The sequence below is a fragment of the Carcharodon carcharias genome, chromosome 3 (genome assembly GCF_017639515.1).
Source record: "Carcharodon carcharias isolate sCarCar2 chromosome 3, sCarCar2.pri, whole genome shotgun sequence".
Classification (NCBI taxonomy): Eukaryota; Metazoa; Chordata; class Chondrichthyes; order Lamniformes; family Lamnidae; genus Carcharodon; species Carcharodon carcharias.
In genome coordinates, this window is record NC_054469.1 from 87531917 (window position 1) to 87550926 (window position 19010).

The 19010-nt window shown below is 44.3% G+C and overlaps 1 protein-coding gene across 1 annotated transcript in view; it reads left to right on the forward strand.

Moving 5' to 3' along the window:
- Window positions 1-19010, forward strand: part of cntnap2a (contactin associated protein 2a) — a 1656857-nt gene that overhangs the window by 590327 nt on the left and 1047520 nt on the right. Inside the window, exon 12 of the mRNA XM_041183966.1 lies at window positions 8712-8818. Coding sequence (XP_041039900.1) covers window positions 8712-8818 — 107 coding nt within the window. The remainder of the gene's footprint in view (window positions 1-8711; window positions 8819-19010) is intronic.

The following is a 19010-nucleotide window of genomic DNA, read 5'->3' on the forward strand; positions in this document are numbered from 1 at the left end:
CGCTTTGGGTTCTCCCAGGGTGAATCAGCTTCTGACTTCATTGCAGCCTTGGTTCAAACATGGACATAAGAGCTGAACTCCAGAGGTGAGGTGAGAGTGACTGCCCTTAACATCAAGACAGAATTTGACCAAGTGTGGCATCAAGGAGCCCTAGCAAAACTGGAGTCAATTGTCATCAGGAGGAAAGCTCTCCACTCGTTGAAGTCATATCTAGCACAAAGGAAGATGGTTGTGGTTGTTGAAGTTCAATCACCTCAGTTCTAGGACATCACTGCAGGAGTTCCTCAGTGTAGTGCCCTAGGCCCAACTATCTTCAGCTACCTTGTCAATGACCTTCCTTCCATCATAAGATCAGAAGTAGGGCTGTTCGTGAATGATTGCACAATGTTCAACACCATTCATGACTCCTCAGATACTGAAGCAGCACATGTCCAAATGCAGCAAGCACTGGACAATATCCAGGCTTGGGCTGACAAGTGGCAATTAACATGTGCGCCACACAAGTGCCAGGGAATGACCACCTCCAACTAGGGAGAATCTAACCATCACCGCTTGACATTCAATTGCATTACTATCAATAATTCACCCACTATCAATATTTTGGGAGTTACCATTGACCAGAAGTTGAACTGGACTAACTATCTAAATACTGTGGCTACAAGAGCAGGTCAGAGGCTGGGAATGCTGCGGCAAGTAACTGACCTCCTGACTCCCCAAAACCTGTCCACCATCTACAAGGCACAAGTTAGGAGTGGGATGGAATATTCCCCACTTGCCTGGATGAGTGCAGCTCCAACAATACTCAAGGAGCTTGACACCTGCCAAGGCAAAGTAGCCCGCTTGATTGGCACCACATCCACAAACATACACCTTACCACCGATGCACAATGGCAGCAGTGTTTACTGCACTTCAGGAACTCACCATCACTCCTTCAAAGGCACCTTCCAAACCCACGACCAGTACCATCTAGAAGGACAAAAACAGCAGATAGATGGGAACACCACCACCTAGAAGATCCCCTCCAAGCCACTCACCATCCTGACTTGGAAATATATTGCCATTCCTTCAATGTTGCTGGGTCAAAATCCTGGAACTCCCTCCATACCAGCACTGTGGGTGTGCCTACACCACATGGGCTGCAGTGGTTCAAGGAGGCAGCTCACCACCACTTTCTCAAGATCAATTAGTGATGGGCAAGAAATGCTGGCATAGCTAGTGATGCCACGTCTCATAAATGTTTTTTTTTTAATGAAATAAGTTATGGAAAAATACATACTCTTCATGAGACTTGTTGCATAATCCTAAATAAATCAAGTCACTTTAAAGTTGCACTGGTAACTAACCTATACATAATCTTCAGTGACTCTGTATGATAATCCTACCTTGTATATTATATAGCAATTTATCGAAGCAAAATTTGTAAATTTGGTGATTCAAAACAGCATTAAGTCCTTTTCTAACTACTTGTGTCTGCATAGTATGAAATGAATGACATTACAATTTCATTTTGAATCTTATAACATAAGTGAGATGTCACAATATATTTGCTGAAATAAAGATAAATTGCTTCATTACTATGTGTGAGTAGGTTACCTATTGCTAAATGGATCTTGCACTTCTCGGCATGAATTAATTTCCTGTTACCTGTAGCCTATTTTGGATTGATGCTGATAGTTAAAATTAAACAAAGTTCATTATAAAGAAAATAAAATGTCATTCAAGAATTATTTTTATGTTTTGTATAAACTAATGTGACGTCTGTAAGACATTAGTGCCAAAGCATCAAAGTGTTGGTGCCAAAGCCCCTTATGCCCTGAACTAAGAAGATTTAAGTAGCAGATCTGCAATTAACACATTCTACCATTTTGCTTTCAGACAGTCCTGACCTTTATTCTGCTATTAACACCTACTCTGGACCTATGTTTTGTATCTTAATATTGCCATTACCACTCACTTTGCCTTGTGTTCTATAATATACCTTTCATTTAATCTTCCCCATTCTCTAACCTCTCCTTGACCTCTTTTGCTCCACCAGCCCACTTCGCTTTTTCAACAGCATAAAATCCATCACATTTCTACCTCTCTTCAGTTCCAAAGAAGTGTAATATTGGACTTGCAACATTAATTCTGTTTCTCTCTCCATCTCCAACAAGAGAGAATTCAACCATTGCCCTTTGATGGCATTACCATCACTGAATCCCCCACTCTCGACATCCTGGGGATTACCATTGAACAGAAATTGAACTAGACTAGCCATATAAATACTGTGACTACAAGAGCAGGTCAGAGGCTAGGAATCGTGCCATGAGTAACTCACCTCCTGACACCCCAGAGCCTGTCCACCATCTACAAGGCACAAGCCAGGAGTGTGATGGAATACTCCCCAGTTGCCTGGATGAGTATAGCTTCCATGGCACTCAAGAAGCTTGAAACCATCCAGGACAAAGCATCCCACTTGATCCACAAACATTCACTCCCTCCACCACCAATGCACAGCAGCAGCACTGTGTGCCATCTACAAGATGCACTGCAGGAACTCACCAAGGTTCCTTTGACAACACCTTCAAAACTCACGACCACTACCATCTAGAAGGAAAAGGGCAGCAGAAAGATGGGAACACCACCACCTAGAAAATCCCCCCCAAGCCACTCACCATCCTGACTTGTAAATATATCACCGTTCCTTCACTGTTGCTAGGTCAAAATCCCGGGACTCCATTCCTACCAGCACTGTGGATGTACCTACACCACATGGGCTGCAGCGGTTCAAGAAGGCAGGTCACCACCATCTTCATAAGGGCAACTAGGGATGGGCAATAAATGCTGGTCCGTCCAGCGAAGCCCACATCCTGTGAATGTATAAAAAAATGCTGCCAAATCTATTGATTTTTTTCAGTACTTTCCATTTTTATTTCAGATCTCCAGAATCTGCAGTATTTTGCTTTTGTTACAATTTTATTTAATGTTGAACAGCTTACATCACTCTTTTTCTCTGTCCTGGAGGTCAGCAACCAGTGTGTCCCACACTTCCCTGTCTTTGCATGGTTGGATTGTATTAGTCCCTGATCTTGCACTTGCCTATTTCATCATGTTATCTATCCATATTCTTTGTGTGTCTCTCGCTCTGTCCCCTTTTTCAGATGGTAGCAGTGTTCCATATAACTCTACAGTATATCATCTTCTTGCCATAATCAGCCACACCACTTTGCTCTTGTGTTAGTCCAAGGAACTTCTCATTAGTTAGTCTTCTCGCTAAACAATTTTTACCAATTTTCAACATGTCCCCTTCCCTTTGGTTTTCAAGTTCCAGTTTTCACACCTATAAAATGTTGTAAATTGCACATCACACTGAAGTATTCTCCTCATCACCAGCTTCATTGCACAGTTACATTCATGTTGAGTGTTTCTTGAGCAATTGCTATACTTGTATTTAAATATTTTGTTGCTTTGGTCATCTAATATTATTAGATGATCTAAGTAAACAATTTTAGCCATTCACAATATTGATCTTGCCGAGATCAACTTTTGGGAGGTCTGTTTTATGATTGTCACTGGTTTTATCATTTTTACATTAATTTTCAACTCAAAATCCAAACTTGCCTGATGTACCTAATGAGGTATCTCTCGAAATATTTTGTATTTTCAATCAAATATTACCATTGGTGTACCTTAAATTGATCACATTTTTCCATTGCTTTTCCGCCCAATGTTTCCAAATGAATTTAAAGTATATTTTAAAAATAGGGGTGCTATAATACCCTTAACTCATTTCCTGCTTTGTTAACTCATAACCCAATAGAGATTGATAGTAAAGGTGAACTGTACTTGGTTCTCGGGGCTAGGGAGATCAGTTAAGGGCAAAAGGAAATAAAATATACTGGGACATACTCAGGGGATTTCATTCGGATGGTTTTTGTTTCATTACTGGTCTATTTACGCTTGCAGTCTCCAATGCTGTGTGTCCTCCCACTGCGAATGGTGTCAATGGGGCATTGACATTAGTGTCAGAGTTTGCAATCTGGCATGTTCTTTTTTATCCAGTCTCCCACTGATTATGTGCCAATTGCTCCAGCAAGAAGAATGGAAGATGGTTAATGTGTGTGCCCTTTTGAAAGGTTATGAGTATGTGTGATGCAATTTGGCATACGTAGTGTACAGATGAGAGGAAGATGCAACAGTGTGGGCAACTTGTCTGTGAGAATTAGCAGGAGACATAATCAAATGTCTTGTGATTGGAGGAGAGAATTGTCAAGCAAGAGGGGAAAGGATTGGTAGTGCTGGGGTTAAACATTCGCGCTACAACTATATGTAGAGAATGAAAGAGCTTTGAAGAGGGGTTGCACTTTGGCAATCCTGGGAGGTTCATTAACATTTTTGATATACTGTAGGCATGTCCTAGTGAACTATCTGTTTGGCATTAGTCTGCCCAGCCACCTGTTTCAACAGTTGTTGTCTAATTAGATTGGTCAGCTCTCACCCATCTGAAAGAGAGGAACTCCTTTCTATCCTTCACTTGTTTCACAAGAATCGCCATGGAAATTTCAAAATTTCATGGTGTGCCATCTGGCATCAGCCTCCCTACTGTACACTCACCAGGACTGAAAACTCCACACTCTGCTCAACCCCTATTACCACTATCCCCCACGCACCACCATCACCACCAGCACCCCTCGCACCCCCCAAAACATCCAACCTCAAACACCACAGCCTTTGAAGAGAGGGAAAAGGACCTATGCAGTGAACCTTACACTAAATGCTCCTGTAATCAATGCAGTTGACAATGACTGGCTTTCAGTAGTGCAGGAGAGGATTATATGGGTTGTTCCCCCATAATTCCTGAAAGAGATAGGTATCCTAGTTACTTTCCAATTGAGCTTGGCTTACTTCGCGAGGTAAAACATCATTTAGAGAATGGCTGATGTTGCACCTAAAGTTGAATCTACTTGCCATTGAGAATATCATATTGTCAACATCTCATGCAAAACATCCAGTGTGACAAATAAGACTCCAAGGATACTTTACACAATGACTTGTGTTTATGGGGCATGGAACAAATTATGTTTGTGCAATGAAAGTGATGTTAAAAAGCAAATTCTGCTAAATACATTCATGAAAGCTCAAGAGTTGAAATACTTCTAATTATGTATAAATATTACAATAGAGTTTACAATTTAAGCAGCACTCAGGCTTGCATTTGTGAAACTCAATTTGTGTGCCATTAGCTTTTCTAGTAATCAATAGATTCTTCTCAAGTGTTCCTTATGGTATTTATTCAAATTTGACATTTGTAGCGCACAACATACTTTTTTGAACATTATGTAAATTGAAAGAGATTATGATGATAAGAAAAAAAGTACTTAGACGTGAATTACAAAATTACTTGTGAATGATTGCAAATTCTGTATCAAAATGCTGCCAAATCGAAGATTAATATAGATATGTAGATATTTTTAATGGAGTTCCCAAAGTGTTTTATATCCTTTGTTTTTAAGTGAGTCAATTGTACAAAGCTATCAGATATTTAAATTAAATCCAGATGCACTGTTTCATTGTTCTAAATGTCAAGCAGTTGATTACAACTTATCAAAACATGGAAATCCTTTTAATATGTACCCATCTGTCATATGTAATTAAAGTACCCACTTGTATGCTCTTCCCCAGTCAAATTTGAATATTGCAATAATGATTTTCAGAAAGTATAAACTTTGAACATGAAACATTCAGATCGCATCTCAAGGAAGAAATTTAACCCAGAATGATAGGGGATGGGAGAGGCAGCCATTGGAAACTTGGTGGGTGCATGCCTCCCTATATCACAACCAACAGTTTCAGCTCATTGAGAATGCTGAAAGTTCCAATGCGACATCATAGAGAAATGGTACAAACACTGCAATTTATCCTGGGATTTCATAACAGACATTAGAAGCTGAATGGAAATACCGTTAATGGATTCATAAAGACATAGTATACAAATGATCTACAATAATTTAAATATTCAGCATTAAAACAAGTGAATGAATTAGATGGGTTTCAAATCATTAAACACAGTAATGTTGCATGATAAAAGGTGCTCCATGCTGCTGATGTTTCATAATTTCTTGTTGACTGTTATGGTCTTCTGTAACTAAAATGAAATTATTCTTTAAGTTTCTGCACTTTCTATGAAATATCAGAATGATCTGCAAGAAATGTATTTTTTGTCTGAATCTCCACTGAATCTGAATCTGCACCATCTACATCCTGGGATTCAGAAATGGTAATGCCATTAAATGTCAAGGGGAGATAGGTTATCTTTTGTTGGGAATGGTCATTTTCTGGTATTTGTGTGGCATGAAACTTGCTACCATCAGCCCAAGTATGAATGTTGTTCAGGTCTTGCTACATGCAGGCATGGACTGCTTCATTCTCTGAGGAGTTTCAAATGGAACTGAACACTGCAATCATCAGTGACCATCCCCACTTCTGACCTTATGATGAAGCAGCAAGAGATGGTTGAGCTTAGGACACTGCCCTGAGGAACTCCAGCAATGATGTCCTGGGGCTGAGATGATTGACCCCCAACAACCATAACCATCGTCCTTTGTGCTGCTATGACTACAGCCTGAGGAGAATTCTCCCCTTTATCCCCACCGATTTTAATTTTACTAGGGCTCCTTGATACCACACTCTGTCAAATGCTGCCTTGATATCAAGAGCATCACCCCACCTTCCCTCTGGAATTCAACCCTTTGGACCAAGGTGGTAACGAAGACTTTACCTCAGTGGCCCGGAGAACCCAAACTGAGCATCGGTAAGCAGGTTATTGGTGAGTGAGGGTTGCTTGAGAGCATTGTAAATTACACCTTCCATCGCTTTGCTGACGATTGAAAGCAGACTGATGTGACACAATTGACCGGATTGGATTTGTCCTGCTTTTAATGAACAGGACATACCTGGACAATTTTGCACGTTGTTGCAAAAATGCTAATGTTGTAGCTGTTGTGGAACAGCTTGGTGAGCGAGGTGGAAAGTCCTGGAGCAGAAATCTTCAGCAATGCAGCCAGGAAGGTGTCAGGACACATAGCCTTTGCAGTATCCAATGCATTCAACTATTTATTGGTATTGCATGGAATGCATCAAAGTGGCTGAAGATGGGCATCTGTGATGTCGGGAACCCCAGCAGGAGGCCAAGATGAATCATTTACTTTTTGCATTATCTGCTCTGGTAGAAATAATCCAGTATCACACCTTTCATCATAGTTATAATTTCCCATTCTTGACATTAATCTGACGAATCTATGCTGTAAATGGTCATTGGATTTGATGTCCTTTCCATAATGACATATCCAATACTGCATGTAATATGCTAATTGTGGCTCATCCATTGTCACCTTCAAATTTTTCATCACCTTTTAATTCTTGGACCCCATAATTGCTAGATCAATAGTAAATTTTAAATCTGAATTTGATAGATATTTGTTATCCAAAGGGGTGTGAGATTAGCTTACAGATCAGCTATGATCTCATTGAATCGTGGAACAGGCTTGAGGGATTAAATGGCCTACTCTTGATCCTATGTTCTTCTACACAGAATCCATGGGGACAAGATCCCGTCGGTGCCCTCCAACCCTGACTCCTCCAGAACTTGTAAGGGAGTAGGTCAAGTATTTGTTCTTAAATGTTTCTTTCTTTGAAGTCCAGACTTCCTTCCTAGCCTGCACAACACCAGGGAAGCTCACTACTTATTTGAAGGCTGGTATGCCTCAGCTCATCTGGCATACCAACTTTTATAGACACACTGGGTGCCAACTAACCAGTGGAACTCATGTTGTAGGGTGCTCACAACCCTGGCTTTCAACATTTGCCTTTAAAGGGGTTGACCTTTAAAATAAATGGATTAGCGCTTGTGTTTAAAGGGAAAAATGCCCTACAAATGTATTAACCATTTTCCTGGATATGTTACCAACAGTAACTTCTAAATTTTTTAATTATAAATTTCTTCAAAAGTTGTATTTTTTCTGAATTAAAGCTGACAAAAATGTAGTAGATGCAGAAGAAATATCGATAGGTGTCTGAAGAGTCGGAAGAATTTTGAAGCATATTTCTTAGATTGTACATTTTCTTCAAAATATTGTTGATGTGGATTGTTGAGAGTGTGTAGCACTGTTTTTTGGAGAATAAAAATGATGCAGCGAAGCATGCATTTTGAAATGTAATTTATGGAAAGAGCTGAATATGTGATGGCAAGGGATGATTGATATGCTGAGAATGTAGGTGTAATTTTTGTTTTACTGTAATCACAAAATATTTCAATGTTCCATATGTTAATGTATTTTATTGCATATTTTTTCACACTTTGTGTCAGCATATATTTCTTTCTTAAAAGATTCTCTGTTGTAATACCCTACAACAGAATAAAAAGATCTATCTGCAAGTTAATACATCCATAAAATGCATTATTATACAGAGCATTTGTGCCATATTTATTTTTTCCTAATTCTCATTTTCATTTTTGTCATTTGCTATCTTATTACAAATTCAATTTGTTTTCATTAAATTGATAATTAATCTTAGTCCATTCTTCAACAAGGATTAATTGCTCTAGAAATGTTAACTGATATCCTGGTGAGTTTGACTCCCAAAATGGTGTGCCTATACACCTTTGCATAGAACAGACATTAGTCTGTATTTCAGTTAGTACCTTAAACTTTTCTGCATTACGTTCTGACAGGTGCTTACCAAATCACTGTGAGCATGGAGGAAGATGCACGCAAACCTGGGATAGCTTTAAATGCAACTGTGAGGGAACAGGATATTCTGGGGCAACATGTCATAACTGTGAGTAAATTACCTTTTTTTTACCCATTGCAGTTCTCAGTTGGTGCAGGTGCATGAAATTTGCTCTCCCAGTGTAAAAGTCAATGAGGTCATAATTAAGGAAATCTATAACTTTTTATATAGAAATGGAAGAAACCACAAATTATTCACAACTGTGTTCTTTAAATAAAAGAAAACTATTGAAAACAGGAAATAATTTAAAATATAATTAAGTTTTAATATACCTCTCATCACATACAAATTCTAAATACTGACCATTATGAACTGCAGACTGAAGAGGACGTACACTGAAATTATGTCAGCTGCCTTGCGTCTTCATGACCATTATTGTTCTGGACTGACAATCACCTAAGGGTTATCACCAATCTAGAGTGTTTGACAAAGCTTTTCAGTGATGTTTCAGTGTGAATGATTTTATCTGTTAAGATATGAATCATGTCACAAAGTTAAACTTCTCAAAATGAGGTTCAGAATGAATTCAGCATAGCCCAACAACCTTGAAAGCACTCATGGGACATGGTTCAGCCACTTATAAAATGGCATTATCATGCTCCCACAGAATTAGATAATTTTAGTGTAGACATTAAGTGTGCTTTTAAATATACCACACAACCTAGAAGCAAAGCCACACTGCAAATCTATGCTTTGAAAATGTTTTAAAATTTAGTATTAGCAAAGAGCACAAAAGAATATTGAGAACTCCTAATTGCAGTCCATTCAGGAATTCAGATAATGTAGGTTAAGCAACTTTCTGCCATGCAATGAACCAAAAACTGACGTAGAGCTGAATAGAGTTCTATGTTGGTAGAAGTAATATAGATTAAGTACTTTACAGTTAGTTTGCAAAATGAGTCAATAACATACATGATTTTTATTAAGTGGAATCTTTGAAATGTAAACTTGAAACAAACATCAATTTGAGTTGCATTCAGTCTCAGATCCCAATGGGATATTCTACTGTTAAACTGCATTAAGCGATACAAAGACAAGTCAACAATACAAAATGAATTGAATTTGGCATACGTTCAGTTAGAGAAATATCAAAAGCAAATCCTTCATTCTCAAAGCAGGTTCCATGTTCCATTGTAAAATGTTAGGCATGCAAGTAAAGTGTGCCCCATGAGAAAGAAACAGGTGGTGGAATCTTGTGTTGGTCCCGGGAGCAGGAAGGAAGGGTAGGGAGTGGCGGGTGCAGGGGGATCTTAATTGAGTGGAAGGCCAAACTTCAGCTTCCCAATGGTAGGATGAACTTTTAGAATTAAGCTCAGGGAAGCTTGAAGGCAAGTCAAGCTTCCTGATGGCAAGCATTTGGAAGTGCATTTGCATGCATCTGCATGTCATGCATGCTGATTAAAAAGCCAGCTTGCTGGAATTAAGTTCCCCTTCCCAATTAAATTATTAGCGAGCAAACAATACGTGCCCTCAGATTTAAGCCTGCATATAAATAGTGTGCAGCAGCAAAGGTAGTCAACTTGCTGGAGTTGGAGTGAGTAACCACTGTTTTATTCCTCTTTGAGGTGTATTGTTCAACAAGGTGAGGTGGTGATCTAAGGAGTGTGGGGCAGGTGGGCTGGCTGAGGGAGGGAGGAAGTCCAGGGCAGGGACGGAGTCAGGGAGCGGATGTGAGGTTGCAGGGATGTGGCAGGGAGGTAATTGGGTCTTGCATGTTGTGTGTGGAGTTCCAGTTAATGGTGGAGTTTGGTTTCCGGGCGGGATTGGCGGGAAAGAGATGGCCCTAAAGGGCTGGGTTGGTGCTGTCTACAGTGGGTGGGGTCGTGGGGGTTGGACTGAGGATACTGGACAACAGAGGGTGCAATCACAGTGAGTTGGGGGAGTGGGATGTAGTAGGGTCCAGGGCAGTATCCAGGTCATGGTTCAGTAGCAGATGGTCTCATGGAGGTGTAATGGAAAAAGACAAAACAGGTGGTGCGGATAATGGAAGGGGTCAGGGTCAATGTGAACATGGAGTTGGTAACTGCCCTAGGCTCAGAGAGGAGAGGAGGCATGTAGAGGTTGATCATTATAGACTCAAAAGTAACAGGGGGAGGTTCAAGGGTAACAGCGGTGATGGGGAGAAGTTGATGGGTGATAGGGGGAGGGTAGAAGGTGGTGGAGTGTGTCTAGAAAATGATGTGCACCATTTTCTCAAGGCTCTTCTTCACAATACAGCTGGTCTGTACATGTGAATTTTTGAAGTGGGAGGAGGGCCTTTTCAGGTGGGTGGAGTTCAAGATGAGCACAATTTGGTGACTAAAGGGACACCCTAAAACTCATGACTCAATTATATGAGAACCATGGTCGGGTATGTTCTCCTCTCTATGGTGAAGCCCACAGGGCAGCAGGTTTACTCCCTGATGCATGGGTCTCATAACATCAAGATCCCAGTAAGGTCAGAAGCTGCAGTAAAGTCTGCACTGAAGGCCGACTCAAGTTGCCCAAGATGGGGGGAGTGGGGGCTGTGAGTGAGATGGAGGGAGGGATAATGGGAGGGGAGCAGGAGTTAGCTAACGGGGACCATGGGGGGTGGGGGGCTTGTTGGGGGGTTACGACAACAATGTGCTGGTTTAGAATCTCAAGGATGCTGGGTACATGGTCGTGGCTGATAATGGTATGTCTATGATGGCAAGGCAAGGGTCTTTCAAATATGCCATAAGGGTGATGGCGGGAAGCGCAATAGTTTTTGAGGGCGGATGCTCAGACACAGCTTTCATTACCCTGGTCAATGCTGCAGTCTCCATGCATATGGATGTATGAGCGAGAGGAGAAATCATCTGTGGTCCTCCGGAATGGGCTTGCCCATGGTAGGGTGGGGGGAGGCCGGGGGTAAACCAGTGCTAGCTACAGGGCTTCCCTTTGACTGAAATGCTCAGGGCCAGAGGGACAGCTTCAAAGATTATGCTGGGTCCCTGCAACTTGTTCTCAGATCACCTGAGACATACATGATGCTGGCTCCAGGCAACGCTGCATTTCTATTAGCTATGGTTAGCTGAGGGGGAAGCGCTGGGAATGTCAACATCCATCCTGCCCGCACTACAGGATTTGCTGTGCTCCTTATACATGCATATCTAATGAGCTGACCAGCACAAGATCCCACATAGTCAGCGGTCACCTCCCCGAGTGGAAATCACTCTCACTTTCACTCATGCCTTCCAACTTATATTCCAGACCAGAAGATTCTGCCCAGGAACTCAGTTGTACAAATCCTTACTATCATGAACAGCCTTGTAAGGGACAAAGCTTCCACCTTCCCCTAATGAAGCTAATGACAACAGGTTGACCCCAAGAAATGGAGCTGCCCAAAGATTTCCTGTTCCGAAGTTCAAGTGGAGCCGGGGGAAGGTGTAGAGGTGGGGTGTGGATATATAGTGTAGATTTACCGGAATGAGACCTGGGGCAGAATAGTCCCAGATTTGCACTAAGTGCAGAAGTGGGCATTTTTCCCGTCGGCCACAATGATGGCTTTTCATGCCGTATCGTTCCAAACCCACTGTATTAATTATGCATTCCTGGGATACGTGCCATTTTGATGGCGGGCAGGCTCCAATTCAACTGCCATGGCGTCACTTCGCCACTTCATCATGCCAGGCACCACATTTAAAGTATGGCTGCGCTCAGTGCTTCCAGCCCAGGATTGCAGCAAAGATGACATGATCCCGAAAGGCAAGAGGACTGAAGCCCACCAGCGCTTTTTGGGCACCGTGGAGGCCCGCTGGGATGTCCTATGTCCCCACCCTGGCAGCAGAAGGGGCAGCTACATTACCACTCCAGCTTGGTAGGCGATGACAGTGGTGGTCAGTGCCAATGTTGCACAGAAGAGGTTGGCCATCCAATGCAGATAGAGGATGAATGATTTAATTTGTACAGCCAGGGTAAGGCAATCATCTCGTCACTCTAAACTCACACGCTCAAGCCCATCACTGGCATCTCACTCACTGTCAGCTCAAGGGACATCACCACTCACTCTTTCACACACACCCTCACATTTCCATCTGGCCTATTCTCCTCTGGACACTGCCTCCTCAGCCCTCAACATCTTGAGGCCACTTGAACAGATCATCATGTGTCTCCACACACAGCCTGGGATACTCTCCTTCCCTAGTACAGCCCTCGTCCTGCAGCCTCTTCCCTTGCCTGACGCCACTTCTCCCCCTTCCCCAAGCAAGCCCTTACCCTGCAGCCAGTGAAAAACCACCATGTATGGCTGATCAGATAGGTAGAGACCTGCCTGTGAGCCCCTAAAAGTTATGTGGTGCTGTCTGTGAGGCCTGGCACTGATGACTGCAAGAGCTGACCAGAGCAAGGTAGGCAAACAAACCCTAAAGTCCCAAGCGAAGTGCAGCCCGCCATCTGCACACCTTATATATGCTGTTGTGAAACATGTCGATGTGTTTTCCCGCTGACGTAGGTGGACGATGCAGTTGGTGGGCGGGGAGTGGATGAGTCTGGCAAGCTGGCCTTGTAACGAAATACTAATGTATTACAATGAGGTTCCTGATGTCTGAATCTGATTTTTGGCCTTCTTGCCCTTTTGTCCACTCATGCCACCGAACATGATCGACGCCAGCAGGCACAGAAAATCCCAGCCCTAGACTCAAAATTAAATTACAAGGAGAGGTTACCCAAGCTAAAGGCTTGTATCCCTGGAATTCATAAAATTAAGTAATGGTTTGTTCAAAGTTTTCAGATATTAAGGGGTTGTTGGAGGGGAACTATTTCAGGTGGTTAGGGTATCTAGAACTAGGAGGCATTGTATCAAACGTAGGGCCAAATCTTTCAAAACAACAACAACTCATATTTAGAGAGCACCTTTAATATAATGAAACATCCCAGGGCACTTCACAGGAACATTTTAAAATGAAGTATGACACCAAGCCATATAAGGTGATATTACATCAGATGACCAAAAGCTTGGTCAGAGAGGTAGCTTTTAAGTAGTGTCCTAAAGGAGAAAAATGAGGTAGAGTGACAAAGTAGTGTAGGGAGGGAGTTCCAGATTTTAGGATCTAGGCAACTAGATCACATCCACCAATTGTGGAGCAATTATGACTGGTAATACACAAGAAGCCAGAATTGGAGGAGTGCAGGTGTCTCAGAGGGTTGTGGGCTGGAGGAGATTACAGAGATAGGGAAGGGCAAGGCCATGGAAGGATTTAAAAACAAGGATCAGAATTTTACAATCAAAACGTTACTTGCCCAGGATCCAATGTAGGTCAGCAAACACTAGGGTGACAGGAAAATGGGACTGGCTGTGAGTTAAGAGATGGGCAGCAGAGATTTGGATAACTTCAAGTTTATGGAGAATAGAATGTGGGAGACAAGCTAGCAGCGTGTGGAAAAGTTGAGTCCAGACGTAACCAAGACATGGATGAGGGTTTCAGCAGGAGATAAACTGAGACAGTGGTGAAGGCAGACTGACATGGCACAAATATAAGGTTGGAAGCTCATCTCAGGATCAAATGTGACACAAAGGTTGTGAACAGAGTGGCTTAATCTCAGACTGTTGCCAGGGAGAGGGAAGGGGTAGCAGTTAGGGCAGAAAATTTGGAGTGAGGACTAATAGAAAACAATGACTTCAGTCTTCTCACTATTTAATTGGGGGAAATTTCTGCTTATCCAGTACTGAATGTTGGATAAGCAGTCTGATAAGTTAGCATCAGTGTAGCACCAGTGGACGAGTGGAGAGGGGTTGTGGTGAGACAGAGCTGCATGTCATCAGCGTACATGTCAATACTAACTCCATGCCTTTCAATGATATCACTAAGGAGCAGCATGTAGGTCAGAAATAGGAGGGGGGAAAGGATTGATCTGTACGGTACACCAGAGATAACAGTGCAGAAACAGGAAGAGAAGCCATTGTAAGTGATTCTTTAGCAACAAGTAGATAAATAAAAATGGAACCACGTGAGAGCAGTCCTACCCAGCTGGACACAGTGGAGAGGCGTTGGCGGAGAATGGTGCAGTCAACTATGTCAATGTCTGCAGGTTGAGGAGGACGAAGAGAGAAAGTTTATTTTTGTCACAGGCACACAGAATGTCATTAATCACGAAGGTGGTAGAAATTTGGAACTTTCTTCTACAAATGGTAGTTGATAAACTTATTGTTAATTTTAAATCTGAGATTGGTAGACTTCTGTTAACCAGAGGTATTAAGGGACATGGGGCAAAGGCAGGTCTATGGAGCTATGTCACAGGTCAGTAATTATCTCAGTGAATGGCAGAACAGGCATGAGGAGCTAAATTGCCAAACTCTGTTCCTGTGTTCCTGTCTTCCTAGTTCAGCCAGGATCCAGCATAATACTGGAAGCTGGTATGTTGAGAGGTAAGAGTTACGCTAGCTTCTAGGTGAGTGGAAGTAGGTCTGTGAACTTTCAAGTAGTTCCTCAATCTGATTTGTTCCAAATCACTGTACAATGTAGTCGTTCTGACTTGTTCACAAATATCTAGGGCAGAATTTTCCCCTTGACGTGAGGGCATGAAATAAAGTGTGTTGACATCGGATGGGCGTCCCAATGTCACACTCACAGTATTTCACTAGGCTGGTACGCAATGAAGACGAAGGCGCGCCCGCCATTAATTAAGTGGCCAGCTAAGGCCCTCGAGAGACCAATTGTCCCCATGTTTATATAGCCTGTGCAATTTTCAGGACATCGCATGGGCAAAGCGGCAGGTGGACAGGCCACAATTTGCAAAATCTCATCCACAGGCGGGATAAGAGGGTGGGCTTGTACAAAGCAAATAGTGAGTAGTTTTGGTATCATTTGCAGCTGCTTGCTTCTGTGAACAGGACAGATTCATTTCGCTTCAGCGCTGTATTCAAATCATTTAGAAGCTTCACTTCAGGACTTAGTGTTCTCTTCCAGGCCCCCAGAGGATTTACGCTGTGTGGGGCCGTCCAGGTATCAGACAGCCTTCCCTTACCCTGGTGACGGGGATTGTGGTCTCCACTGGAGGCATCTCCTCTGAGCAGGAAGAGAGGGTCAGAAGGAGGAGGAGGTCAGGTGTCCCGATTCAGCTTCCAGGGGAGCGACCTGTGGGAGGAGAGATGCTGACGCAAGGGGTGCAGGGCCAACAGGAAGGCCAAGGTGGAAGGGGCCACAGAAGACACCACTATCCTGCTGCCAGGGTATATAGGCGGTGAAGCAGCTACCTCAATATGTCTGAGATGCAATGCTGAAGGAGGCACCATCTCTCAAGGGAGACAGTGATCTCCATCTGTCAGAGGATTGGTCCTGAGATCAGCTTGGACTGTGTGGATGGACACCCCATGCCAGTGGTTCTGGAGGTCATGGTGGCCCTAAATTTCTATGCCTCTGGCTCTTTCCAGGGGTCAGTGGGTGATCTCTGCAGAGTCTCCCAATCTGCTGTCCACAGTTGCGTCAAGCTGGTGACAGAAGTTCTGTTCAGGCAGGTATTGACTTTCGTTCATTTCTGTACGGACGAGGCCAGTCAGGCTGAGTGAGCCAGAGGATTTGCGGCGATTGCTGGCTTCCCCCACATCCAGGGTGCCATCGACTGCACACACGTGGCCATCCAGGCATCAGTGGGTGAGCCGGGAGCCTTTGTCAACAGGAAGGGCTTCCATTCCATGATCGTGCAGATAGTGTGTGATCACAGGATGCAGATTCTGCAAGTCCGTGCAAGCTACCCTGGCATCTCCCATGATGCTTACATCCTGAGACACTCCCAGGTGACGAGGCTGTTCAGTGCTCCAGCCCAGCTGGATGGATGGCTGCTAGGTGACAAGGGCTATCCACTCAAAAGGTGGCTCATGACACCTCTCCATCATCCAAGAACAGAGGCCGAGCAGCGGTGCAACAGGAGCCATGCCTTCACAAGGGCTGTGGTAGAGAGAACCACCGGTCTTCTCAAGGTGTGCTTCCAATGCCTGGACCACTCAGGGGGGGGCACTCCAGCACCCCCCAGATCGTGTGTCACTGACAGTGGTTGCATGCTGCGCTCTCCAAAATCGGTGCACTGGAAAGGGGGGACCAAGTGGAGGAAGAAGATCTTGATGCAGTTGTACAGGCAACAGATGATGAGTCCAATAGTGAGTCCAAGGACAAGCACACTCAGGAGAACATTGAGGCTATAGAAGCTGACCTGGGTAACCTCCAGGGAGGCAGGGACACCCAGGAAACTTTGACCCAATACTACTTGACACTGCCACCGCATGCCAGAGCTAAAGGCTCCATATTCAATCCCTGACAGGACCAGTTCCTTGGTCAACAACATACACTCTGTGCCAGTGCAATAAAGTTTAAGGAGTCACACGTCCATCATAACATCGTGGCTTACCCTGCACCTAAAGAGCAAATGAAGCATCCAGAGACCTGTTGCAAAAAAAATCTAATTTACTGCGGACTGACACACATTGCAGAAATTAACATTGACCGGTGTTTTACATCACACCATTAACAAAACAACAGAAAAATGGGGGAAACAAATATCACCCATGATCAAGCTGTGTTGTGCTTAAGGTGCTTTAAATTTTTGCTTGCAAGTGCTCAGCCTAGGTGCTCCACCCTCGTTGGCACCAGCATTGGAGTCAGCCTGCTCACTCTTATTGGCCTTGATGACCTTGGCGGGTGTCCTCTGCCCCATGGAGCCTGTGCTGGCCCCGTCTGGGAGGGAGTGGCCAGTACCACGGCTGGCATCTCCCCAGTTGCCCCAGCCTCATCAGATGCCACGGTCACTGGCAGAGGGGTGGAGGAGCTGCTGCCCTCATCCGGAGCGCCCTGAGAGGAGCCTACAGAGACGACAGGCAGTTCATATGCCAATGTCAGGTCACTTTGGACCTTGTTGCTCATCATTGATGAACGGGCACCTAGCTGGGATACTGGGTGCCCAATCCATCTCCCACACTGACACTGACCAGCTGAGGTCATTGCCTGTGTGAGGGCTTGTCGGTCCGAGTGCAACCCCAGGAACCCCTGATTGAGTCCCTGGAGAAGACTCTCCATGAGAGTTGCCACTCTCTCCATGGAGGAGGCATTGTGCTCAGCCAAGACGGTCAACGCAGTGTTAGGCTCCGCATGGACTCCTCCACAACGGACACCATGGAACACATTCCCTCATGTATCTCCACCAGATACTCCCGCACACCCTGCTGGACATCCGGTAGCTGCTGCCTTAGGGATGACTCCAGAGACCATCATCAGCCAGCAACTGATTATTGTCTTGGTCCCCAGCAGTCCTCTGACTGCCAGCACCCAGGGCACTCTCTGTCTCCACCTGCACCTCAAGTGAGTGTGAAGTGCACTCACCAATGTGTACCGAGATACTAGACACCGACCATATGCCCACATAAGTGCTGGTATCTGCGCTGGTGCCTGCTTGACAGAGAGGGTGTGACGCTGGTGTATGCTCAGCATGGTGTCCTCCAGGGTCAAGGGTGGACCTTCAGGCTCCTCACAACGAGGAGCTGCGGCCTAAAAGGGAGAAGAAGGACATGTCATTAGTTTAAGTCATTAGATTGTCAGTGTGCATGCCTGACGCCCTGATGAGACAGAGATCTGCATCATGGTGCCCTCGTCTTTCCATTATCAATGGGGATTCCAGTTTCGAGGCTCACATCAATATAGAGACTACACTGCAATGGTTGCAAAAATCCACATTCTCACTTCAGTGCACTGCACTCTTACCTTCCTCTGGCACTTGACCGTGATGCAGAGCACCTCTCCAGCTCCAGGACCTCCTGCTCATACCTACTGGAGGATGAGGAGGTGTTGGGGTCCCCCGCCAGTCCGCGACCTCTCTGCATTATTATGGGATGCTTCCTCCTGGAAGGATAGAGGAGTATTGATTAGTCCACTCTCTACCTGCAGCACCATTTCAGCCTGACCAATCCTGCCTGAGGAACAACTCACAGGGCTCAGCCTATTCGTGACCCTGGAGCCACAAGGTACTCAGTCCAAGCAGCCAGGGCTCACCCCCTTGGCCAGATCTTGCCTCATTGACATTTGCCAGTCATACTGTAACACCTCTGAGGTCCACAGGGGATGGGCAGCTCTTAACTGCTCTGCAAAGTGACCCATGCCAACACGGTACTCACCCTTCCCGATCGCAGGAGATCATTAAAGCACCTCTGGCACTGGACCCATGTGCACCTCACCATGCCGCGGCTGCTGACTCTGGATGCCACCTCCTCCCCGGCCTTTTTGGTGAGGTGGGGGGAGGCCTTCTCCTCCTGCCC